Source organism: Falco biarmicus, chromosome 1, assembly GCF_023638135.1.
Source record: "Falco biarmicus isolate bFalBia1 chromosome 1, bFalBia1.pri, whole genome shotgun sequence".
Lineage (NCBI taxonomy): Eukaryota > Metazoa > Chordata > Aves > Falconiformes > Falconidae > Falco > Falco biarmicus.
Genome location: NC_079288.1, coordinates 113,987,575 through 114,013,120, shown reverse-complemented (window position 1 = coordinate 114,013,120; position 25,546 = coordinate 113,987,575). Strand labels below are relative to the sequence as shown.

At 41.0% G+C, this 25,546-nt stretch overlaps 1 protein-coding gene across 1 annotated transcript in view; it reads left to right on the top strand.

Moving 5' to 3' along the window:
* Positions 1-4,607: 4,607 nt before the first annotated feature.
* Positions 4,608-25,546, top strand: part of USP38 (ubiquitin specific peptidase 38) — a 30,560-nt gene continuing 9,621 nt past the window's right edge. Inside the window, 10 exon segments of the mRNA XM_056362747.1 lie at positions 4,608-5,148; positions 5,150-5,534; positions 6,547-6,682; positions 12,484-12,613; positions 12,868-12,969; positions 15,765-15,923; positions 17,002-17,195; positions 17,749-17,842; positions 18,661-18,767; positions 19,921-21,271. Coding sequence (XP_056218722.1) covers positions 4,849-5,148; positions 5,150-5,534; positions 6,547-6,682; positions 12,484-12,613; positions 12,868-12,969; positions 15,765-15,923; positions 17,002-17,195; positions 17,749-17,842; positions 18,661-18,767; positions 19,921-21,271 — 2,958 coding nt within the window. The 5' untranslated portion in view covers positions 4,608-4,848.

The following is a 25,546-nucleotide window of genomic DNA, read 5'->3' as shown; positions in this document are numbered from 1 at the left end:
CTCTGCAGGACTTCACTGATGTCATTCTAAATTTCACAGAGACGTAAGTGAAGAACAACCAAGGAGAGTCTAATGCACAGCTAAGTTTACAATTGTCCAAATATCAATCTAACTACCATTGTTTCACTACGGATAGTAGATTCATTTTCTTTAGTGTGCAATGTGCAATGAGGTAGACATCAGTGAAAACAGTATATTTGGTAACAAGCAATTTTGTTTATTCATGTAATGGACATTTGAGAGAAAGATATCGTACGAAGGTTTGCCATTTATGCTTTTGAGTAAAAGGACAAAATACACTCATCACAGTGGACCAGCTGAACCCCTTACTGAGACAGAGTACTTAGTAAAGAAGGCAGATGTATCTAGCAAAGAAGCCTGAGTCTAAACACAGCATTTCAGCCAAACTAAATCTGAGCCATGCTGAAGCACAGAGATGCTTCTTATTCCTGGAAATTTCCAGTGGCAGATACAGTCTATCAGTTTATCTCATATGGATATGCCTGCCTTTTAAGACATGAACTTCCTGGCCCTGCAGTCTGCACTGTATGTCTTTTAATCCCAACAGAGGCCTGAGTCTCCTTAAACTTTTTAGTGTCTCAGCCTAATACCCAGCCAGATTATCACCACATGAATGCTGAGCAGCTACCCAGATCTCCCACCACTGCTGGACTGCAGCCTTTAATCACAGTTGTTAACAGTCAGTTACTTGGCTGAAGCTATGGATGCCCCTCATTTTCAAGTCCATTACTACACAGGTCTTCTGAATAGCAAACGCAATTTCTGCAACATCTATCCTGTTACAACAGATGAAAACCAATACAGAATGGGTAATAAAGTCACATTCAGTCACATGTTGCTCCTTGACATGGCAAAAAAAAAAAAAAAAAAATATATATAATATATGCAAAACAGAATCATACAGATTGTATCCACAGGAGACAAAACAGCTCTTCCAAATCAAAGCTTTTCTCCTCCAAAATAAATAATTGCATCATGATAGCAGGTTTCAGTAAGACACTGAGGCTACATGCTGTGCTGTCTTGATTTTTGGATAAATAAACCTGTGCCCTGTTGTTTACTGGACAAATAAATGTTTGGGATGTGACAGTGTACAACTAGAACACGATGACTCAACATTCAGGCATTTTTAATCAACACTTAGAAAATTAAAATAATTAATTAATACTTGGTAAACATTATCTAATTGACCCTTACAGTGCTCTGAAGTACCAAGCTACTCCTATTTATACTTAACAGACACCGACCCTGCAGTTAAATAAGGTGCTTGCAGCCACCAATGGAGCTGATATCAGAGCCATGATTAGCGCTCAGAGGCTCTTTACACATGGTGCAGCTTCATGTTACAGTGAAACTGATTTAACAGCAAGCTGTGACTGAAAAAGGAGGCCTGCTCACCATCTTCCCCAGGCTCCCATTGCTCATCTTGCACTAGATTTAGCAGTCACGTGACCACACAGCCAAGCCACATGGTGTTCAATGTCAGATGCCTTGAACTTACTGCAAATTTTGGGGGATCTTACCTCTCAGTGAGATTGAATTCACTGTACATGCACTGTGAATATCTGTACATCAGCAGGAAGTCCAGCGTGTTAGACTTGTTCATGTGGGTGGCATAAGGAATGGGCAGATGTCACATCTAGAACCTCAGCAGCCCTTAGGATGTCCACGATGGATGGTCCCCTTACCTACAAAATGTTTGTTGAGAAAGCAGTCATCTCATGCGTAAAGTATAAAATGTCTGTAGGCTGACAGGATATCTTTAATTCAAGGCTCTCAGTAGAAAGTTTCCTTTCTGCCTTACTGTCTTTAAGATTTTTGAGTCATTTAGAAGATGCCACCATGGTTAACGTTCTACTGCTATTTGTGCTCTTTCACAATGAGTCATTATTATTCAGATTTGTCAATAATCTTTGGTTTTGACGAAACATGACTGGGTTTTTTTCTTACTTTTTCAGACAAAATTAAGATATGTTTTATTCCCTGAAGAATTCCCTTATTTTTCATTTTGTCACAACTCAGTAATACCTTTTTACATAGGAGCTGGATTTCATTGAAAACAGAGAAACAGGCTGTGTTCCAAAATTTAGCTCATAAGTATATACTCCTAATTGCATACCTAATAGCAAGTTGTAATTATCATGGATCATCCCCACAGCTCAGGTTATTCTTAGCTCTGAGGTCATAAGCATACTCAGTGACTCAACCAACCATCATAACTCTTAACCACTTGGTTTTCATTGCTAGTTCTAGTACTTGAAATAAGTTCATTAAATATAGGGGGTTATGCATACTTGCTCATATGAATGCAAATAAGAATACTATTTCCTAGCTCCTAGGTACCTAGAGGTACCTTACCTTCTCTCCAACTACACAGCTCCAACTATCAATTTTAGGGTTTTTTTGGGGCTGTAGATTTTCAGACCTTTCTGTGGCCTTTTTTGGAGAAATTGCCTCATCTACACAGCAACTGCTATGACTGGGCTGCTAGGAAGAATGCTCCTGGGCTGTCAGGAAGACGGTTCCCTCATCCCAAGCAGCAGACACTGCCTCCCCTCTCATCCACAAGGCTATGTAAACAAAGGACAAAGCTCTAAAAACCTGCTCAGACCTTTGATCCCCTAGCTCACAGGAGCTCCTGACCCTGCTAATATGCATATGCTTGTGCTTTCTGCATTCCCTGTATCTTCATGTACCTGCCAGCCACCTGTATGTCTCCAACTTTTCAGACGACTATTCCAGCTCTTTCACATTCGCTTCCCTGCTACTCATGGCAACTGCCCCTCTTGTCATCCTTGTTTTTCCTACTCCATCATATGCCCCATAAGGCTGCCATACTACCTGTCTTCCTCCATTTCTCCTCCTTCATTCTCTTTCTCATACACCCTGATGTATCTGAGCAGCTTCTGACACCTCTAAACTTTCTTTCTCTTTCCATTCTCCACATGATCCTGTCTCCAGATAAGGTCTCACTTTACCCCTTTCTATATATGAGTGTATGAGTGTCTGTTATCTTGATTTCAGTCCTTCCCCTTACTTTCAGAGTTCTGGTTGGCCTCCTGAATGGATTCCTCTCCCCTTCTGCCTTCAGAAGAAAAAAGAATAGTGCTAGGGAAAAAAAAAAAAAAGAAAAAAAAAAGTTTGTACTAGTGAACCTAAGAAAGTTAAAAAATTTGTGGTACAGATTACTAAAGGCAAAGCATTAAGCTCCATAGATATACAAGCTATATAATCCAGTACTTTCTTTAAGGTTAATTTTTTTATGGGTATTAACTACAGAGTTCTTTTGATTAAAACAAACAAAAAGTCAATTTAGACATCATTCCAATACTGTACACTTTACAAAGATAATTTAGATAATGAAGATATTGGTGGCAACATTGTCTGACCTTTGTAAAGTTCTCAGGAAAAAGCCCTTGATCAACACAATTTATACTGGAATGCGATGACTCAGCAATTGCAATTGGTTTAGTGTACAGCGATTTCTAGAACTAGACTTTACATCTGCGAGGACGACAGAAAACTGGAGCGTGGAGGAGCAAAGTTAGTTATCTGAGCAGTTTAACTGAACATCTGAAATTGTAAACAGTGGACTTGATTTTCAAGTTAACTCTGAACTTGACTTCGTGTTTTGCTTTTTGACAGCTGTAGTGTTTTACAACTGTCCCTGTAGGGTCTGCGGACCTTTTTTGTTACCCTTAAGTTACCACTATCTGTTGACAACCTAAACTCCAGCTCAGATTCTGCATCTGTTACACATGAAATATTACCAGGGATTAATTAGGCTTACCTTCCATACTTTCCTGATGCCGAATTACAGGCGTTAGTCAACCACGTAGCATGAAATTATTTATATTGAGAAACAGAGAACCAAGGAGAGGGCTTTACCAGCACACCCAGCTTATGTGACGGTGAGCTGGCCTAAAGGATTTTATTTGATTACGGAAGTGGAGTTTGGTTCCTGGTTTGCTTACTGCTGCTGGTGCTTTTAATTCCATTTTGTGACCTTTCTTGTCACCTAGTCCTCCAGAGATAACACTCAGTCCTTGGAAACTGCAGAACTCTCAATTTTCTTATGCTGGAAATGTATTCTGGTATGAAAATGCAAGGTATACTAACAAAATTCGCACGTTGGGAACTGGAGCTAAACTGGGTCAAAACGAGGGATAAGCAAGCTTCAATAGCCTCAGCACACCGGGGTATCCCCGCGCCTGCGGGCTGAGCGGCCGGGGGGCCGGCGGGGCCGTACGTGCGCGGGAGAAGAGATTATAAAAGCTGCACGGCACACGCTGTAAAAACTGTAAAAGGTGCGCGGCACACGCCAGCTTTACACCGTTCGGCCCCTCGCAGCCCCTCACGCTGACCAGGCGACTACGACGCCCCAGCCCCTCACCACCACGACCCGCCGCGGAGCAGGGGGGGAGGGGTCGAGCGGCCACCCCGTCCCGCCCTCGCTCCTCATTGGCCGGCGCCGCAGCGAGGGGGCGGGCGTGCGGCGACCAGCTAGCGCGCGCGCGGTGACCGCCCGACCCGGCGTGCCGGCTTCCTGTTTGCGCCGCTTCGCTTCCGGGTCGGCGGGGGAAGCGCTCGGCGGTGGCCGCTGGGGCCGCGGCGCTGCCTTAGCCGGGGGCGGGAGAGCGGGGCCGCCGCCGCCCGTGCGAGGGGCGGGCGGGGCGCGGGAGCGGCGGCCGCCGCCGCTACTGCTGGGCCGGCATAGCGCGGCGGGGCGGGGGGAGGGCCGCGGGGAGGCGGCGGCGGCGGCCTCTGCCGAGGCCTGGGCCGGCCCGCCGCCGCCGCCGCTCGGCCGATGCGCCCGGCGCGCCCGCCATGGACAAGATCCTGGAGGGGCTGGTGAGCTCGTCGCACCCGCTGCCGCTGAAGCGTGTGATCGTGCGGCGGGTGGTGGAGTCGGCGGAGACGCCGCTGAGCCAGGCGCAGTGCCGTGCCATGTTCGCTCTCAGCACCCGGCTGGTGCTGCAGGGCCCCGACCCCTTCCAGCGGCAGGTGGGGCGGCAGGTGCTGGAGGCCTACGGCCGCTACCACCGCGACGAGTTCGAGGCCTTCTTCAACCGCGGGCTCGTCCTCGGCCTCCTGCAGCGCGGCTACGGCGAGCTGAGCAACCGCGACCCCCGCCATCCTCGACTACATCCAGGCGGGGCTGCGCCTGATCATGAGCTGCCCCTCGGTGCTGGAGCTCTTCGAGCTGCTGCAGGTGGAGGCGCTGCGGCTGGTGTGCGAGCGGCCGGCGCCGCCGCTCTGCGCCCGCCTCTGCCAGCTGCTGGGCGACTTCCCGCAGTGCCTGCCCCGCGGCAGGAAGCTCTCGCTCGCTTTCTGCCAGCAGCTGGTCCGCAGCATCGCCCACTTCCAGAGCCAGGGCAGCCGGGAGGCCGAGCTGCGCCTCTACGTCTCGCAGGTAACGCAGGTCAGCGGGTTGCTGCGCAGCGTCTGGAAGGCCGAGCCCGACACGCTGCTGCCCTCCCTGCAGGAGCTCTTCGCCGTCATCTCCGCCGCCGGTGAGCGCCGCCCGCCGGGGAGCGGGGTCGGGGGAGGCGGGAGGGAGCCGTGCGGGGGGGAGGGGGCCCTTTGCCGGCAAAGCGGGGCTTCTCCCCGCCGCCAGCATCGGTCCCTCTGCAGGCGCTGCCTTGCAGCCGTTGCTTCCTCGCCCAGATGCTGAAATGCATCATCGTGGTGGCCGTCGAGACAGCAAAGCCTTCCCCCATCCCCGCGTCAGAATGAAGCTAGCGGGGAAATGGTGGCTGGTTTTGGAAAAACTACTGTTGCAATGCTTTAGATGATATGCTGGAACAGAGTTTTGGGTGTCCCGTTAGGGAAAAGCTAAATTGGTTGGTATCAAAAGCACCTCATCCTTCTTGTTCCCTCCAAAGAGACACCTTGGGTCTTGGAACTGTTTAGCCTACAAGAACTGGCTTGTATGTAAGGAACATGTAATACTTGGGTATCGTAGGAAGCATTCACTGCCCGAGTTGATGCTGCTGTAAATAGGTCCTTCTTGACCTCAGATCTATGAAGTGCTGTATTAGCTGACATTAGAAAGTGTCTTTGCTGTTGAGACACTCAGGAGACTTAAGGTTCAATTTTGCCATAACTGGCATGGTTAGCAGGCTGTTGTTGAGATAGGATGTGGGAAATACCAGCTGCATTGGATCCTTAGGCTTAATGTCAGTTATGATAAACAATTGTATGTTGCTACTTTTTAGGAGAAAAACAGACCACCAAAAAACCCCAACCCACTTCTCAGCTCTGAGGGTGGAGGAAGAAGTTGTCAGCCACTTTCTTGCATGGATATTTAGGTGGACAAAAGGAGTTTGTAATTCAGGGCTATTAATTGTCTTTAATTCATTTGAACTTTGTTTTGTTTTGTGATGATAGAATGTTAGATGTAGGAAAGACTCACTGTCTCAAAACTGTACAACTACAGTGAAAGTTGTAGGATAGAAGATAAAGCCTATTTTTTCCTATGGGATTTTCTAGTTACTTATATTATGGCATGTTCAACTATTACAGATTCTTCATTTGAACCTTCTGTTGCCCTGGCAAGTCTTGTGCAGCACATACCATTACAGATGATTACAGTACTCATCAGGAGCCTTACTACAGATCCAAATGTGAAAGATGCAAGTATGACTCAAGCTCTGTGCAGGTACTGTATTCCACTGTAAAGGGGGGAAAAGTCTCTTTACCTTAGTCTTGTCTTTTTTTGAAGGTGTCACTTGGGTTCCATATAAACAAACAAAAAACATTAAAAGACCAACGTTTCAAAATGGTTTTGTAAGTTAGGCTGTTTAGTATGTTAAGGTAATGTATGTTTATTATACTGTGGATGTTCCTGCCATAGTTTCAGGTTAAGGCTGCTGCTTTCATTGCTAATGTGGCTTCTTTCTTATGCTTTGCTAGGGTCATGAAGAAGGTTAATTAGAAACTAAGAGGAAGCCAGCTCTGTTCATTTTAGATGACATCTTATGTTTAGATCTTCCACTGTATGGGAGGTAGCATAAACGGGAAACTTCTGTGAGTTTACTCAAGCTGACAAACAAGGCCTTATTTTCAGAAGATCAACCTTTCTGCTTTTCCAACAGGCTGTGTGGTGCTCTCATGTCATTATCTTACCTGTAGTCTCCTCTTCTGAAGGGAGGAGGCAGTTATAAACGAGTTTTACTGCTTAGTTTTGAGGCGGGTTTTCTGCTTAGATACGTTCATGATTTTTTTAGTAGGATTTGCAGGGGACAGCCTCTGTTGCTATCTTCACTCGGGCCTCCAGAGGTGTTTTGGAAAGTTCTTTAAGTAACAGAATATTAGCAATGTAGCAATGATGTAAAAACAGTTGCATATTATACTCATCACTGATCTAAACATGAGTAAACACTGAACTCTAAACTGATTTAGATGGCAATCTTGGTTAGTGTCTTCAGATATGTGAATAATAGTGATGCAGAAAGATGACAGTAGGAGAAAGATGAAGACCTTCTTGGAGTTCTTTCAATTAATTTTTAAGGCGCAAGGAAAAAGCTGCTATTGTACACTGAAGAACAGAATAATATCTAAAGTAGTTAAGCAGGAGGCCATTAGAAATTTGTTCTATTTTTTTATATAAAAAAAACCTTTCTAAAAGTCTTTTCAACTAAAAGAATTTGTCTTCTATATTATTTAACTATATCCATGCGTGTGTAGTGTAATACTTGAATGTTCATGTAGTATAGCACTTGCATATCTTAGTAAAATCCTGATCACACTGAAAATGTTCCTCATATTTACATTAAATTGAGAATTTGTATTTCATTTGAAAACATAAAATTAATGAGAAGAAGAAGCAGCATTAATATTGTCATTTGGGATAAGACATACTGTTTAGGGACTTTAAAAGAATCTTCTTGACTGAGCAGATTTTAAGCAAGCTGTGTGCCCAGTCTAAAATTCAAAGGTGAGGAATTCAGAAGGATTTGTGCATGCTAATAATTTGCCAGTACTGGTGATTAATTTTCATGTTAGTGTAACTTTTACATTAATGTTGTATTACCTGCTTCAACATGATGTGATCGTATAATTGTAGCTTTAGAATGGCTTCTTTGTGTGCCCTCTGTTTAGAGAAGTAATGCAGAGCTGAGCTTTGAATATAATAGGAGTTATTATCAAATAAGTGCTCTTTCTTAATATTAGCCACATGGTGGGTTTTTTCCTCTTGTTTTTGAAAGGGCAGTGCAATCTTATTTGCCTTGTTCATTCTTTGAAGCAATACCTGAGTCGAACCTTTGGTTCTGTTCCATGGGATTTACTTTTTGGTACCTCTTGTTATTTCTGTTTGTAGATACTCTCATGTCAATACTGTTCCAGTTTCTTTTTCTAGTTTTGGCAACTAGTAATTGCTCTCATCTGGCTTAGAGGAGTAATTGCAAAGGGCATAATGCATCTGGAATGTCTGGAGCACCGAATGGCAATGTTGTCATTAGGCTTGCATCATTCCTAGGAGATGCAGAATTCCAGGAACAAGAAGGTCTCCTGATGAGAGTCAGCAGAGCTTTGGTGACTGCGAAATAGAGGCCTTGTTGCGTACTTCCTAAGGATAACTTCCATGATACTGCGGAGTCTGTCTGAAGTTGAACACAGATTAGTAAATAATCTGTAATTAGAAGACTAATAAACTGAATCTCTTCAGTGTGTGTGTGGGGTTAGATTAGTCATAGGCTCATATGAGAAAGGGTGCTTGCTTTTTGGCATCATTGAGCTGGTGCTAGTTGGTTCAGCCGGCTCATGAAGCCTTACCTGAAGCATCAGCGAGGGAAAGCAGAAATTTGTTGTGTCTCTTCTGGGATGTATGACTACTTCAAGGGTCTACTTCAGAGTTCTTAGAGGAAATTCATTGCTTATAGTCAGTATCCTGACAAGTATATTGCTTGTTTGTGCTTTAACCCAAGTATCTTTGTTTAGAGAAAATTAAAATGTTGCCAAGGAAAACTCCAGACATGACTGGGCCCTTTGCCCTGTTGGTTAAAAAGTAAAATATTGTAAAAAATCGGTTTCTTTGTGGGGTGCCTGGTAGTCTGAGCATCTTCAGTTGTTGTTGTTTTGTTGTTTTTCTAAGCTGAGGGATTTGCACCTGAGCTGCCAGATTCTTTGATGTGGCTAAGAAGATACTTTTGTGATAGAAGTTACTGTCTGAGGTTGCACAGATAACTTTTTTTTTTCTATTCAGAGATACCAGAAATACTGTCTTGGTTAGGTACATATGGATATTAGGCATGCTTGTGTTAGTGTGATATGAGGCAGGAGGTCCTCTTGAGGCCTTTAAGTTTCTCTCAATCTCGTCAAACAGGAAAAAAAATCCTCTGTATTTTTATTCATGATGATTATGTCCCATATTAATATCAGCTTTTGTTATAAAAGTGCAGTCATTGCTTGCAACAGAGCAGGAGCCAAGTAAATGCAGTTCAGAGAGGATTTAGTAACCAAAACATCTAATCTTCACCTACCAGATCTCAGATTTAATGCTTCTTGGGACAGTCTCAGGCATGTCAGCAGGTTTACTTCTGTTTCCTTTTCTGGCTTTTGTTTCTGCTCTGAAGAGCATTGACTCTGCTTTTAAGAGCAGGAACAGCTTTGAAGAACGGGAATTCTATCTGTATCAGTTATGCAGAGAATGAGGCTTCTCTTCACAAGGTTAATCATACTGAAATGATAGCTGTTGTCCCATTAGTAACAATGTTGAATAGTTCAGCATTTAATTATGCTAACTAAAGATGACACAGGATGGCCCATCACATAACCAGAGCAATGGGATGGAACAGAGGGGGTCCAGCTCCCACCCAAAAGCAGTTTTTCATTTGGAGTTCAGCGTTGGTGAAAGTGCGCATAGTCTACAAAACAGTAGTCAACAGTGGTTCTAATGTCAGACTCTACAGAATACTCTTTACTTGTCTAAAAAGTTAATTAAGAAACTCAAATATTTTTGTTATTGGGCTTAAATTAACTGTGCAGGTGTTTGCGCCACTGCTGAAAAATATGAAGCCTACAAATTGGGGAGGGGATTGGTTTGAAGGTGATAGGAGTATGAGGTTCGGAGCCTTGAGGTTGAGGTTAATTCTTTGCAGGCAAAAGCAGTTTTGGCCCACTTGTTTGATTCTGTGTTCTAGAAAGTATGTGGCAAGGGTGCTCAGAATAAACATGTTTGAATCGAGTATCTTGAGGAAATGAGACCTTTGTGTAAGTTCAGAGCATCGATTATGATGTCATGGGTTGTTTTTTTTTTTTGTAATAACATGGAACAAACCAAGTAAGATCTGTGCTTGATCAGTCCTAATGATTCCTTATTTTAGACAAACCTTTGAACGTTATATTTGCAGATAGTATGTGATCCTAAGATATACATTTCAGAATGTGTTATTGTACATTTTTGAGATTCAAATTGTAAACACTACGTAGATTTAGGTTGTTTATGGTAATACTGTTATCCCAAATCTGGGTTCTGGCCCCAGCGAGCAAGAGCCCATCCACACACAGCGGAGATGTTTATTGCATGTCTGGGCAGAGCTGGGTGGTAAATCCACACAGCTAACACACCTCTTAACACAGAGTAAAACATTGTATTCATGTTGAACAATTGTTTGCAATTATGTTTAGTCACACTTAATTTTCCTTGGTTCTTATGAGCCTTGTCTCCATTTAAAGGTACATTCTTTTTTACCAACATGTTCTGTGGGGAGGGGTCTTTGTTAGTAGGGGGTTTCTTTGCTCGAGGGTGGATCTTTTAGTATGCCAGTTAGGATAGTTCAGCGATATTTCAAGTCATGTTGTGTTTAGTCTCATTAACCATTTGTTTCTCCTTGAGCTTATCTTGTTACTACATATTTATGGTGCCTGTTCCTTCTCCCAAGGCCATGTTTTGTTAACTGCTTGTGAGGATTTAACTAACATCCTCTGTTTTCAAATCCTTTCTTGTTTTTCTGTATAGATACTGACATATTTCTTTTTTCTTTTCTCTTTCTTTTTTTAAGTAAATAATTCTTCTATCAATACAGCGTGTCCAGTTGCATGTCTGGTGTTGCTAGAGGGTGTGATTTTGAGTTTGGAATCTGAGGACCGAAACCCTGATTTCAGTCTGTTTGAAGCTCTCTTAATCTCCTGGGGGAATATAAGACCTTACAGTCTTGCTTCAGATTGATGATCATAAACTATGCTGACTTGTAGACTCTTTATTAGACTGGTTACTTGTAACCTGTTCAGTTCTGTGCTAGAATTTAATGTCTTAAATCTCCTCATAAAGATTAATGATTTTATCAGAAAAGAAGGAAAGAAATCCACTTCTAGCTTCCTGTTTTCATAGAATCATTGAATGGAATCACAGCATTGCACAGATTGAGTGGAGACTTTGGAAGTCATCTGGTTCAGCCCTGCTTGAAGCAGCGCAGCTTCAGAGTCAGGCAGTGCTGTGCAGGGCCTTGTCCAGTTGAGTTAAAAGCTTTCTGCAAGGATGGAGGTGCTTTGGCCTTACTGTATAACTTGTTTCAATGTCTGACCACTCTCATGGTAAAAGGTTTTTCCTTCTACTTAATTAGTGGTGCCTCATCTGGTTTGAAGAAGGGAATCTTGGGGACAATTAAAGAAAATCCAATATATTGCTAAGTAAAATCTCAGAAGAATGAAGCCTAAATCTCATGGTTTAGCTGGTACTGCCTTACAATATCATCTGTGTCTTAGAATTGCTTTAGCTAATCTGCCTTTCTGCTTTAAGTGTTGGTGGAAATTGTCTATTAATTTAGAAGGATAGAATACCCCTATTTTCCATTGCTGATATTTCACTATATTTTCTAGGTGCAGATAAAGTCTCTTTGTTATATCATTTTTTTAGCTGTAGTGAAATTCTTCCTATTGGGGTGTGTATAGATCCCAGGCTGGTGATAGCTATTATAAGATCCTGGTAGTGCCTGCTGCCATGTATTTAAAATTACTAGATTTTACCTTATTAATTGAGAATATTTGAGTTGGCTTCCAGGAAGGTAGTTCTTCCTTTTCAAATTTAGGCTTATTAGTCAGTTTTGTTCTGGTTTGGTTTAATAGCTGTAGAAGTGGAGGTTCCCATATACAGGCACATTTTCACCTTCAGTAGTAAGTTTCTACCACAAAATGAAAATATTAGCTTAATGTCTATAAAACCAGAGTTCATACTCTTAAATAACAAGCAACAATAATGTACATAATACTTGATTTTTTGTGCTTATGTATTGGAGGGGGTCGTATTTTTATGTCATGTGTTAAACAGATTATTGTTAGAGTCAAATGACTTGAGATATAATCAAAATTATTTTATTACTTGCCTAACTTTCTTGCGTTACTTCTGGTTTGTGTGTGTAACTTATCTGGGTTATATATAATCTTTTTGTTGAGATTAAAATTAGTGCTACATTGGATTTTTTGTTTTGTTTTATTTTTTATTTTTCATTAATCTTTCAGAATGATTGACTGGTTGTCCTGGCCTCTGGCTCAGCATGTGGAAACATGGGTGATTGCACTGCTGAAAGGACTGGCTGCAGTACAGAAATTTACAATCCTCATCGATGTTACTCTGCTTAAGATTGAATTGGTATGTGTGAAAAGAACATTCAAAATTGAAGGAGAAGTAAAGGAATTTGTAACAGCCGTGTAATTGCATAACATCTTTTGTATTGCGACAGGTATCTTACTATTCCGCAAAGATGATGTAAATGTATCTATCGCTTTCAATTGCATGTAATGATTATGTCTCTTTCAAATGGTTGTGAATTTAGAGATTTGTTTACATTTCTACTGAAACTTCACTATTTAGATATACTAAAATAAATGTTTGGGGTTTTTTAGGTCTTTAATCGACTTTGGTTTCCTCTAGTGAGGCCTGGTGCCCTCGCTGTCCTTTCCCACATGTTACTCAGTTTTCAGCATTCTCCAGAAGCTTTTCATTTGGTAAGTAACTAAATAAATGTTTTTTTGAGTTCTTTGAAATGTCATTCACATCTGATTTCTAAAGTGGGTGTAGAGAGTAACGGAATTGAGGCACTTGGATTTCATATTTGTTTCAGGTTTCCAGCATCAGATTTCTGTGGTTCACAGAGCACTAGGCATTCTAACTTCGAGGTTCAACTTTAACTGGAAACAAATATTGTTCTCCCTAGTATGTACATATTTCTGGCAGTAGCATCTGGTCACAGCATTCTGTCTTTGACCATGTACTTCTGGAAATATTTTTATGTTATGTGAAGTCACTGATAAAGTTGGGCTGCAAGTAGACTTCCAAGAACAACTGTTTGGGGTAAACAGATAACCAGTTATCTGCTATATATAACCTAGTCACCCTGGATAGGTGCATGAGGCCCAAGAAGTACTTCAGTTCAAGAAAGCTATGCTATCTATATTTTAGTGTTCATGTGGGCAAACTGAAGGACACTATTTTTAATGGCCACTCTTCAAAATGCAGTTTTCCAGTTAAAGCAGTAGATGCTAGGGTATGACAATGTTACTGCAGAAAGAAACAAACAGTCCATGTTAGTACAGAAAGAAGTCTTGCGCCCTCCCTGTTCTCATACTTTGTGTTCAGCTTCAAGTTTAAGTGAAATACACATCTTTCAGACTGAACCATAGTAAGTAACAGCCTGGCACACTGTTTCTCTAAGCTCTCCCCAGGGTTCTTGGGCCTGAAAGGGTCACAAACCCTTTGATTAGTGTCAAGAGTAATTGCCTTATGGCTGTTACGCCGTTTTTTAGTGATAGAAGTCTGAAGTTTCTCCTCCCTTTGCTGCCTTAATATTGGCCTAGGGTAGAAATTAGTTTGAAAGAGCAAAGTAGCTTTGAATAGGCTTAAACACAAATATTTTGTATATTTACTGTCTTGCTGTTCTCCTTTGTTCCTGAGACAAAACTGTCATGAAAAAAATGTAAAGTATGAGATGTCTTACTCTAGAAATAGTTGTTTGCTTTCGGATGGAAAATTCCTGCCATGGGTTGCATGCAGTACTTCGTGTCCATTTTCCCTCCATTTTAAACATTCTTCACTATCATTTTTTCAGCTGCTGCTGTCATTTAGTATCCGATAATATTTTCCCGGACTTAAACTACTTGTTTACTTTTTTATAATAAATGTTCTGAAGGCTTAAATGCACATTTGATAAATACACATTATTTTGCAATGCACCTGAGCTTATGTTCCCCTTCCCTATGCTTGAACATAGTTAGCATAAATTACTTTTTATATATATATAGAAGAACACTGTCTTGCACTTATATAGTATAGGTGCAGAGTTTATCATGATGTGTACTACAGAATTTTAAAATCTGCTGATACATAAAATTTTAATTTGGCCTCAAGCCAGAAGCAATACTTCTGTATGTATTCAAAGTGTAACTTTCAGTATTATGCAGCGGTAAGTAAGAACTTGGCTTGCAGGTTGAGAAATTGTACTTTTTCTGTTCTTCCCATGTGCTTTGTCTGTGCAAAATTATTGTATCTTAGATCTACTTTATATAAATTCAGTTCTTGGAGCTCAATAGTTTCTTACTGCAGTGTACCCACATTTATAAAGTGAAAGAAAGAAATTTTTCATTGCAACTTTCGCTGTTCACTTGGTAGTACATTGAACACTTAATCTCTGTGTTTTCATTTTTAAACTGTGGATACCTTGCTTACAGAAAGAGTAGGGTTTGTTCCTCTGAGATGTAAAAATATTCCTTATACTTAGAGAACAACAGATATCTGAAGAGCTGGCAAATGAGTATTTTGCACCTGGCCCCTTTTACTTTGGTGTTTTAAAGTATATTAATTCCTGTAATTGGTATACTTCACTAAAATTATGATAGCTATATTATTTTTGTTCTGCATTTCCTGTCTTTACTATCAAACAATATGTAAGCTAATTTATGATGAGTCCATCCACTTTTTTCACAGTTAAGCCATTTTGATAACTTGGAAACAGACAGAAGTATCTAAAATACTTCCGTTCACAGTGAGAAGTCCCTACTCTTCGGGACTGCATTGAAGTAACTTTCTACTTGAGGTTTTAAGACTAATATTAAAAGTAAGTCTCATCAATTTAAAAATACACACAGAGCTGCGCTGAAGAAGGGGAAGGAGGTGGAGTTAACACTTCAGATTTGTACCCAATTTCAAATGGTAATGAACCTGAACTAATCCTCACATAAATTACCATATCTGTGGTAAGCTTTTTTTAGCTTATTAGTAAATTACTGTCTTGGCTTCTTGAGCCTAGCTCCCTCGCTAGGTGGAGCTGTGAGCCAGTTTCCATCTTGTCAACTGAAATACCACGGCTGTATTCATTGCGTTCAGATCGCAAGCATCTTACTCTGCTTAAGGAAAATGGAGAGATTTGTTTTAAAAACTGTATCTATAAAATTAAACAGGATACTGCACTGTTAGTGGTGGCAAAAAGTAAAATGTTTGCTGTTAATATCCTTAATAAGGTGAGTACTTTGGTAGCTTGACTGGTTAAAATCTTAATGTGCATTTTCTATATCCATGAAGTTCCAAAACTTGATATGTGAGCTAAAGAGCATTGGGTAATTAATTGGTCTGTTTCAAAATTGTCATGGGTAAAGGATAATGCATGTTTGTTTCTCAGCCACTTCTTGTTTAAGAACAAAAGGTCCCCTGTCACTTGGCATGTCTGAAACAATAAAGTTGTTTGTAGAACAACAAAAACAACTGGAAAAATGCAGTTAACACCCTTTTTTGGTTTTTTCCCATTCAGATTGTCCCACATGTGGTTGGTTTGGTTCATTCCTTCAAAAGAGATGGCTTACCTTCCAGTACTGCCTTTCTGATGCAGTTGACTGAGTTGATACATTGCATGATGTATCATTATTCAGGATTTCCAGAGCTCTATGAACCCATTCTGGAAGCTGTTAAGGTATATTAGGAATATTAAGCGGGTGGAAAGTTTTTGTTTCGTTCCTATAACCCCATAGATCTAAAATCTTTAGAACTTCTGCTAGGAGAAAGGAGGTAGCCACATAATTTAATGTCAACTCTTAACTGCATTTGGAATACGCTAGAGAAATTGTCCTCACTGTCCATGATAAAATTACAGCAGGCTTTAAGAAAAGCTTGAAGTTAGATCCTTTGTTAAAAGTAAAATGTGATTTCTTAAGCCTCACATACCTATTAATAGACTTTTGTGAGGTTTATTCAAGGCATTTCATTTCAGCCCAAGCTAGAAACTAACTCTTCAAATAAAAGTTCAGAGCACTAATAGTATTGAAGAGCAGTAGGTTCTGAGGAGTACTTGGCATGGTGTTAATCTTTGGCTAGCTCCAGGAGACCATTGTTAAGCATAACATCTTAATACTGCGGTCAGTATTGCATGCCTGTGTGGGTAAAGGGTGCTGGCCAGTGCTGTTTCAAAGCAAAATTTAGCTTTCTGTAGATAAATACTTAAGTGCATAATGCACTTAAAAATAAATTTTAAAACAGCCAACACCCTAAACCAAAAAAACGTTGAAAACATAAAACAAAACCAAAGAAAAACCACAAAAAGTCACTGGGTATTACTGCCTAATTTTATAGCAGTGTTAAATGTTTTGATGCTTTAAAAGCCCTTGTCAGCTTAATTCCAAGTATTCTGGAGTTTATTCTTCCATTTTTACATTTTGATTTGACAGAGCAGTTATGTATTTCTAGTAGAATAGAGGATGTGTTAGGGTTCTATTAAAGCTTGAATTATGAAAGGTAGTTTTTTGTGGCAGAAAGGATTCTGTGAATGTACAGGTCAAAAGTGACCACTAGCCCCTTATTCTTGCTATTTAAGAACTGAATAAAGAAAGCTTTGAAGAAGGGGGATGGGGTGGTGTGTGTGGTGTGTATCTTCTAGGCTATCAAGGCTAGCAAGACCCTGAAGGAGAATATGGGAACGAGCAAAGATGTAAGAATGTTGAATGGAAGGACCTACTACAAAAACCTATTAAGTGTGTTAAATGTTTCTCTCTTAGGATATGCCCAAACCCACTGAAGAGAAGATTAAGTTAATTCTCAGCCAGAGTGCTTGGACTTCTCAATCCAGTTCTTTGCCATCTTGTTTATCTAGACTTTCTGGAAAATCTGAAACTGGGAAGACAGGCCTAATTAATCTAGGAAACACTTGCTACATGAACAGTGTTATTCAGGCACTTTTTATGGCTACGGAGTAAGTCCATTTCAACAGCTCTTTTGATTGCAAATAAACAAATGCAACTATTGTTGCATTCTTGCTTTTCGCAGATTATTGACGTGTCCTGGGGTGTCTCCGTTTACTAGAGCTGGGTGGGTTTCTTTGCACTTGGTTACTGGTTGCTTTGTTGAAAGTCCAGCTCTGTGAAACTGCAATTTTAGTCGTTAAAGATTCTGATCCTTCTGTCTAGTCTCAAAAGATAAGTCCCTTTTTCCTCAGTCCTTGATCCCTTTGGTATTGTAAGAGTTTACGGTAGTACTTTTGTTATAATCTGGAAGCTATTAAAATTTTTTTTGACTGTCTCTAGCCCATTCTTAAACATTTAAATGTTTAAACAAATGGGCTTTTTGCAGTGTTCGTTCCTACTGTACAATAATTTGGCATCTGCACTCGAGCAGAATCCAGGTATTGAAGGGAAGTGTTACATGCTTTGCTTTCTTTCAAATTAAAGAATTTTCTGAGCTGAAATGGTAACTGTATTGTTGTTAGACATCTAGCAAGGAAACTAATGTAATCTATTTTTTTTCAGTTTCAGAAGACATGTTTTGTCTCTGAATCTAAATGGGTGTAATTCACTAATGAGAAAATTACAGCATCTTTTTGCATTTTTGGCCCATACCCAGGTATGTCAGTTCATTTCATCTGTTCTTTTTTTAAGCCTGGATCTATATAACAAAATTTAGGAACAAACATGATGTCATGGGGGTCCTCTTGAGTATATTAAAAATGTAAGTGTGATAGATTTGTAGGGGAATGAGTCTGCCTCCAAATGTTCACATGGTGTGAATGGACTTAAAGAAATGTATATTTCATAAGTGGAACATCTTGGCATTGTGTTGTTTCTATAAATGGACAGTAACATGTTTTCTTTGAGAAGCCAAAATGAAAAAATCTAAGAATTTACTTGGTATACAAGCTGACTTAACATAACTTTCTGTGATAAACTGTGGTTTTCTGCAGTGATTTTTACACTAAATTTTATTGTAAGTCAAATTCTGATCATTATTGTTAACAATATTTTGTTAGTGGTAGAAAGCCATAAGACACTTCTGTTCTCTTTGATAAATAAAAATAAACTTGTGAAGGGGATGAGGCTGAATCGCCTTCAACAATAAACTGGTACTTAGGAAATACTGGTGTTTTTCTGAAGAAAGAAAGCTTTTTTTAAGCTTGCCAGCAAGATCAGTAACTGGTATTACACAGCTGGTTGACACTCACTACACTTTTTGTATTTGCTTGCAGGATCTGCTACTTTTATCTTTGTACTAGAGGTGATTACTACAAAATTATTTCTTGTCCTATGATTAATTGTTCTAAAAGTTTGTGCACCATGTGTTTCATAGAGTTCCTCTAGGATAATGTAGTCCAAAGTTCAGTGGTCAATATCACAGTAATATAAAGAGTTTTTTAAGTAATTCTTGTCTGTCCCTCTCCTACACAGAGGGAGGCGTATGCTCCTAGAATTTTCTTTGAGGCTTCCAGACCACCGTGGTTCACTCCTCGATCCCAGCAGGATTGCTCAGAATATCTCAGATTCCTACTAGACAGGTACAGTTATTGTGCCGTTAATGGGAATGAATCTACCCTTATCACAATATTGAACTGTTAGGAGTGGCCATCTAACAGTTCCACTGCATGTGTGAGGGCCAGGAATTTTGGGCCTCATTCCTGGCTGTCTCTGGTTTTCTATATCGTCTATGAAACACTCTGCATCATGGATTTAATCTGTGGTAAATCTGGGTACCATCTTGTATGCATGTTATTTAAAGCAGGTTATAGTGATAGTAGTGTTCCATTTTTACAAATCTAAACTTGGGTGTTAGTCGTGGTCCCATTGTAAAATCCACGTGGTTGCTGAAAGCAGTTTAGTCGTGCATCTGGAATTTCATGTTGGTGGAGACAGCTATATTTCATACAGGTCAGAAGTCATGGAGAGGTGTACATGCACTTATAACCAGTTTAATAAACGAGCAAATTAACTGTGGAACAGGATAAAAATACCTAGGTTTATTAGTAGCCCTCTTATTTTGGCTTGATGAGATGTGGCTTAAGCAGTATTGCTTTATGACACATTTCATTTCGGGAGAAGATTAGCTCAATAGTGAAGTACTGTTGGGGTTTTTCTGTTGTTGTGGTGTTTTTTACCTCCCCTGTCTTGGGTTTCTTTTTTGGTTTGTTTTTTCTTGTAGTTTCTTAATTTTCTTGGCTACAAAATCCTGACCTTTTCTTTGGAAATAGCCTGGCACTAGATAAATAGCTACTTGTTCTCTTAAGAAAGTCTGACATACAGAACCAGTCAACTGGTAAACTGATTTATTAAGATAATGTAATGGTAAATAACAAAAATGTTGTTTGTTTTCTTTAAATACTTTCCAGTTCTCTCAGTATATCCATTGTGTTCTGTTACATATAATGAAACCCACATTAAAAGCATTTGTGTTTTTCTCATACTCTGTTTTGGATAGTACTGATCTGTTGTATGGTTCAGCTTGCTTATATAAAAAATAACAAATAGCTTTTTAAATGTAAGACACTTCTAGCCGCTTAACCATATTTTACTATATGTGTACTATATATTAAACATAATATTTAACCGTATTAACTATATTTTTTTGGCATAACTGGAGAAAAAAGTCTGTAATAGTGCAGCGATATTTGGAAAATAGCACAGCTACTTGGATTTATTTTTCTTTGTCTTCAGGCTGCATGAAGAAGAGAGAACCTTGAAAGCATTGTCTTCAGCAAAGACTTCTGAAAGTATAATGAATGAAGAGTCCCAGACACAAGAAGCTGTCCATAAAGCACAGGTATTTGCTGAAGCACTTTGTATGGGAAGTGAGGAAAGAACTCTGATAGAGAAAATGTTTGGAGGAAAATTGAAGACTACTATATGCTGTTTGAACTGCAAAAGTATGTCTCAAAAGGAAGAAGCTTTCACAGATCTCTCTCTGGCTTTCTGTCCTCCAACATCATTGGATAATGTTGGCCCAAAATGTATGGAACATTCTGAAGTGGAAGACGACTATATGGTGCAAACTAATACTTTAGCAACTAGTCCTGCTGGAGAAACACCCCTCAATAATTTGGAAGTAAATGGTGGATGTGACACAATAATAAATGAAGGAACCATGAAAGATTTTTCTACTGAGCCAAACTCTGAGAATACGACAAATTCTGAACTCAACAAAGTTCAAGATAATAGGGATATGTCTCAGACACTAGTAGGTAAAAACACCTTGTCAGTTACAGACTTACTGAATTATTTTCTGGCACCTGAGATCCTCAGTGGAGACAATAAGTATTATTGTGAAAAGTGTGCCTCTCTACAGAATGCTGAGAAAACTATGCAAATCATTGAGGAACCTGAATACCTCATTCTCACTCTTTTGAGATTTTCGTATGATCCAAAGTGTCATATAAGGCGCAAAATCTTGGACAATGTGTCTCTGCCACTTGTTTTAGAACTGCCAGTCAAAAGAGCAACATCCGCTTTAGCTGTAGTTTCTGGAGGTTGGTCTGTTGGTGTTGAGATTTCTGATATTGGAGAAAATCTTGCTAAAAAACTGAAGCCCTCAGGTGCTGATGAAGTGACCTGCCCACAACTGGTGCCCTACACGTTAAGCTCTGTGGTGGTGCATTCTGGTGTATCCTCTGAAAGTGGACATTATTACTCATATGCTAGAAATGTTACTGGGTCAGGGCCTTCAGGACTCTGCCACCAGTCTACAGCTCTTTCTTTAGTCTCTCCTCAGGATAAGTTGTTGACAGAGGAGAGTCCTTGTACTGTTGTAGAAAATGAGCTGGATGCTGAGATGCCAAAAGAATGGTTTCTGTTCAATGACAGCAGAGTGACATTTACCTCATTTCAGTCAGTCCAGAAAATTACCAGTAGATTTCCAAAGGACACTGCTTATGTTCTGTTTTACAAAAAACAAAATAGCACCTGTGGCTTCAACACCAATTCAGCAAATGGACTCTGGGTAAATGGAGACCCTCCCCTACAAAAAGACCTCATGGATGCAATTACGAAAGATAACAAACTGTACTTGCAGGTAAGATGGAAATTGTATATGAAGAGTGATCTTCTTAAAACTCACAAGAGGCAGTCTAAAAGAAAGAAAAAGTTAGCTTTTAAATATTCTATTATCCTTATAAATCACCGATCTTGCTTCCGTATTGATACTGCTGGACAGGTTTCATAGTAAAGTTGTCACCATTAGATGGAAAGCATCAAGGAAAATGGCTTAAACTCATTGCAGTTTAATTTTTTTTTTTTAGAAGACATGCTTGCATAAGTTGTTTAACCACTAGTAATTCTTTGCAGGAGAGTCTTTTCAACAGTTGTAATTTTCATTGCCTTTAATAAATCACAAGAGTAGCTAAAGCATACTTAAAAACTTGTTAGCAGTGTTCTTACTAGCACATTTTCATTTGGAGTGCAGTTTTATTTATACAACTGTGCTTACCCAAATGCTAGTACCACTGAAATGGAGACCAGATGTTAGTGACTAGATTCCACTTTCCTTTTCTTGCCTTTTCTGCCACCTTCTGTGGGACCAGCACTGCCAGTTGCACTTTCTCTGTGCTCCAACAACCTCACCTAGCTGTAGTAGCATCTTCAATTGCTGTTACAAAAAAGCCACTGTTCTCCATGTTTCAGTATGTTTAGCTTTGAGCATTGCTGCGATGTTTGAATGGTGTAACAGTAAAACTGTGTTTTACTCTGTGCTCTTTGATGTGTTAAACTGTTCCTGAAAGAGTTCTAGGCAGACTTAAATTAGAAAAACTAGGTAAATTCAGTTAGAAAAGGTCAGCTAAATCTCACTGTGGAAAATCTGTTGTTATAGGTGCAGGTGTTTTACAAACATAAACAAGAGAACTGAGAGTTTAAATTGCAACTCTGCAGCTATTTTCTGACTGTGAGGTTAAAGCATGTGTCCTAACCATCTCTGTTCATACGCCATCTCTCCTCTTGATTTGACAGAGTAGCACAAAACATAGGTTCTTTAGCAACAGTCTCATATGATAGAATCATAATTTGGATTGGAAGGGATGTGTAAAAGTTATCTAGTCCAAAACCCCTACAGTAAGGAGCAACATCTTCAACTAGATCAGACTGCTCAAAGGCCTGCGCAGCCTGACCTTGAAAATTTCCAGGGATGGAGTATCTACCACCTCTCTGGGCAACCTGTTCTGCTGTTTCTCCACCCTCATTGTAAAAAATTTTTTCCTTACATGTAGTCTAAATCTACTCTCTTTTAGTTTAAAACTGCTACCCCTTGCCCTATCGCAACAGGTGCTGCTAAAAAGTTTGTCCCCATCTTCCTTATAAAAGTACTCTTCAAGTACTAGAAGGCCGCAATGAAGTCTCCCCAGAGCCTTCTCTTCTCCAGGCTGAACAACCCCAACTCTCAGCTTTTCCTTAGAGGAGAGGTTTTCCATTCCTCTGATTATTTTTGTGGCTCTCCTCTGCACCTGCTCTAACAGGTCCTTGTCTTTCCAGAACTGGACACAGGACTCTAGGTGAGGTCTGACCAGAGTGGAGGGCAGAGTCAGGGCCATTGACCTGCTGGCCATGCTTCTTTTGGCGCAGCCCAGGATACGGTTGGCTTTCTGGGCTGTGAGCACACTGCAGGCTCATGTGCAGCTTTTCATCCACCAATACCCTCAAATCCTTTTCTGCAGGGTTGCTCTCCACCTCTTCATCCCCCAGCCTGTATTGATACCTGGGGTTTGCCCTAACCCATGTGTAGGACCTTGCACTTGGCCTTGTTGAACCTCATATGATTCACATGGGCCTACTTCTAGAGCTTAAAAATGGGTACAGTGTTTCCCTTTTTCCAGTCACCATGCACTTCACCTGACTGCTGTGACTTTTCAAATGTCATGGAGAGTGGCTTGGCAAGTACATCAGCCAGTTCCTTCAGAGCAGATCCACCAGCTCTGTTCTGCTCCCTTGTCCCTGACGGCATTTTCCCTCAAAGTTCTAAAAATAGGGGTCCTATTGATTAACTCCTTGAAGAGCTGGAATTTTGCTTTCATAAATTCAAGGTCCTGACTTCACTGTTTGCCTGACCCATGTCTCTCAGGACTGTGAATTCTTCTACCTGTGCATGATCACGGCAGCCCAGGCTGCCTCCAGTCTTAGTGTCTCAGATTAGGTCACTTGTGTTGGTGAACAACAGGTATCATGTTCCCTCTGGTAGGGCTCTCTGTTACCCGGCTTAAGAAGTTATCCTGAGTGCATTCCAGGAGTCTCCTGGATTGCCTACAGCTCGCCATGCCACTTTTCCAGCAGATGTTGGCGTGGTTGAAGTCCCCAGCAGGACGAGCCTGCGAGCGCGATGCCTCCTGTAGCTGGAGTAAGGAGGCTTCATCAATAGGCTCCCCTTGATCGGGCGGCCTGTAATAGACACCAACCACAAAGTTCCCTTTGTTGCCGCTGTCTCTAATTCTTAACCATAGGCTTTCAACCTGCTCGTGGCTGTTCCTCAGACAGCCTTCATTTCTTTACATACCCCTCTGCCCCACCTTCCTCGCCTGTCCCTTCGGAACAGCCTGTAGCCATCAATAGCTGCACTCCAGTCATGGGATTCACCTGACCAAGTTTCTGTAATGGCAGCTGGGTGGTAGCTTTCTAGCAGCACAGTGGCTTCCAGTTCCTCCTGTCTGTTGCCTACACTGTGTGCATTGGTGTAGGGGCACTTCACCTGTGCTGTTGGCCATGTCACCTTCTTAGCTCCTTTGAGGAATTTCATTGGTGTTGCCTCCTTGTCTCCTGTTACCTCAGGACCCCCTGGCTCATCTTGGTAAGACCTGAAGTGTGCTGCAAGGTAGCCAGCATGTCTCACAGAAACGGGCTGAGGGCCCTCACTGGCACCCTGCCCCTCTAACCTTGGTGTCTCATCCCACAGCTTGTCCATGGGTGAGCCTGATATTATCCCCCTCCCCCTTCAGGTCTGGTTTAAAGCTCTGTCAGTGAGCCCTGCTAGCTTGTGAGCAAAGACCCTTTCCCCCTTGGAGAAAGGTGAGGCCCACCTGACACCAGCAGGCCTGGTGCCATGTAGGCCATCCTGTTACTAAAGGATCCAAAAGTGGCAGTGACACGAGCTATGGAGCCATGTATTAGTAGACTGGGTCCATCCGACTCCCAGTGTCACCACCCACAACTGGAAGTAGAGAGGGGAAAATAATCTGTGCTCCAGATTCCTTTACCAACCGTCCCAGGGCCCTGAAGTCTCTTCTGATTGCCCTTGGACTATGCGCTGCAGCTTCATGGCCACCCACGTGGAAGAGCAGCAATGGGTAAATAGTCTGAGGACTGTTCCAGGCTGGAAGCTTCCTGGTGGTCCTTAACCCAGGCCCCCGGGAGGCAGCAGGCTTCTCTGAGGGGAGGGTCTGTCCAGCATACGGGACCCTCTTCCCTCAGAAAGGAGTCACCTACAGCTATAGCCTGTCTTTTCTTCCATGTGGAGTTGGTCACGACATGACAAGGCCTTCCTGACCTTGACAGCACCTCTGGTGTAGACAGATGGTCATGTACGTCATCCAGTGACTGAAATCCCACATCCAGAACCCAGTGCTGGCCGTACACAAGCAACTGGGAAGGTGTGGTGGGCACGTTTTCAGTCAGAATTGCTGTGACTTCCGTTGATATGTGGATCTTTTAGTTGTGAAATTTCAAACTCTAAGACAGATTATTTTTTATTTTAGGATTATAATTATAGCAGCATGTAGGTGACAGAGTAAGGGGGATCGGGGTAGGGAGAATCCATTTTAAGAACACAGCCTGAAGAAAAGTACTATTTCTACTACGGTGGTAATGTAACCTTTTTTTATAGAGTCCAACATTTAGAGGAGGAACAGTGTCATCCACATAGAATATAAACCCTAGTAGTTATTATTTGCATATTTTCCTGTTGAATCCAATGCTTGCAGTCGCGTTTCATGTGGATACGTGATTACCTGAGTATGTATAACAGAGGCTTTTTTCAGATTTGAAGAGATGCTTTAGCCATATGGAACAAGCAACAGTATCAGGATATTGGGGGAAAAAAAAGTTAAATAATGAAGTTATTCTTAAATATGTTTCTGTGAATTAACATTTTCAAGATCATTTTGATGCAATTTCAGGAGTATGCAGAGAAGTTAATTACTTTAAGCTTTTTGAATACTTCTGTATGTCTAGAACAAGTGAAAAGTCAATGTGATTTTATAAAAGTTAGTCATTTAGTGCATATATGCAAAAATTGCTTTTTGGTAATCTTCCATACTAAAGCTTTCTCTATAAAACCTGTACCTGAAGTTACATAAAGTAATCCTTTTCT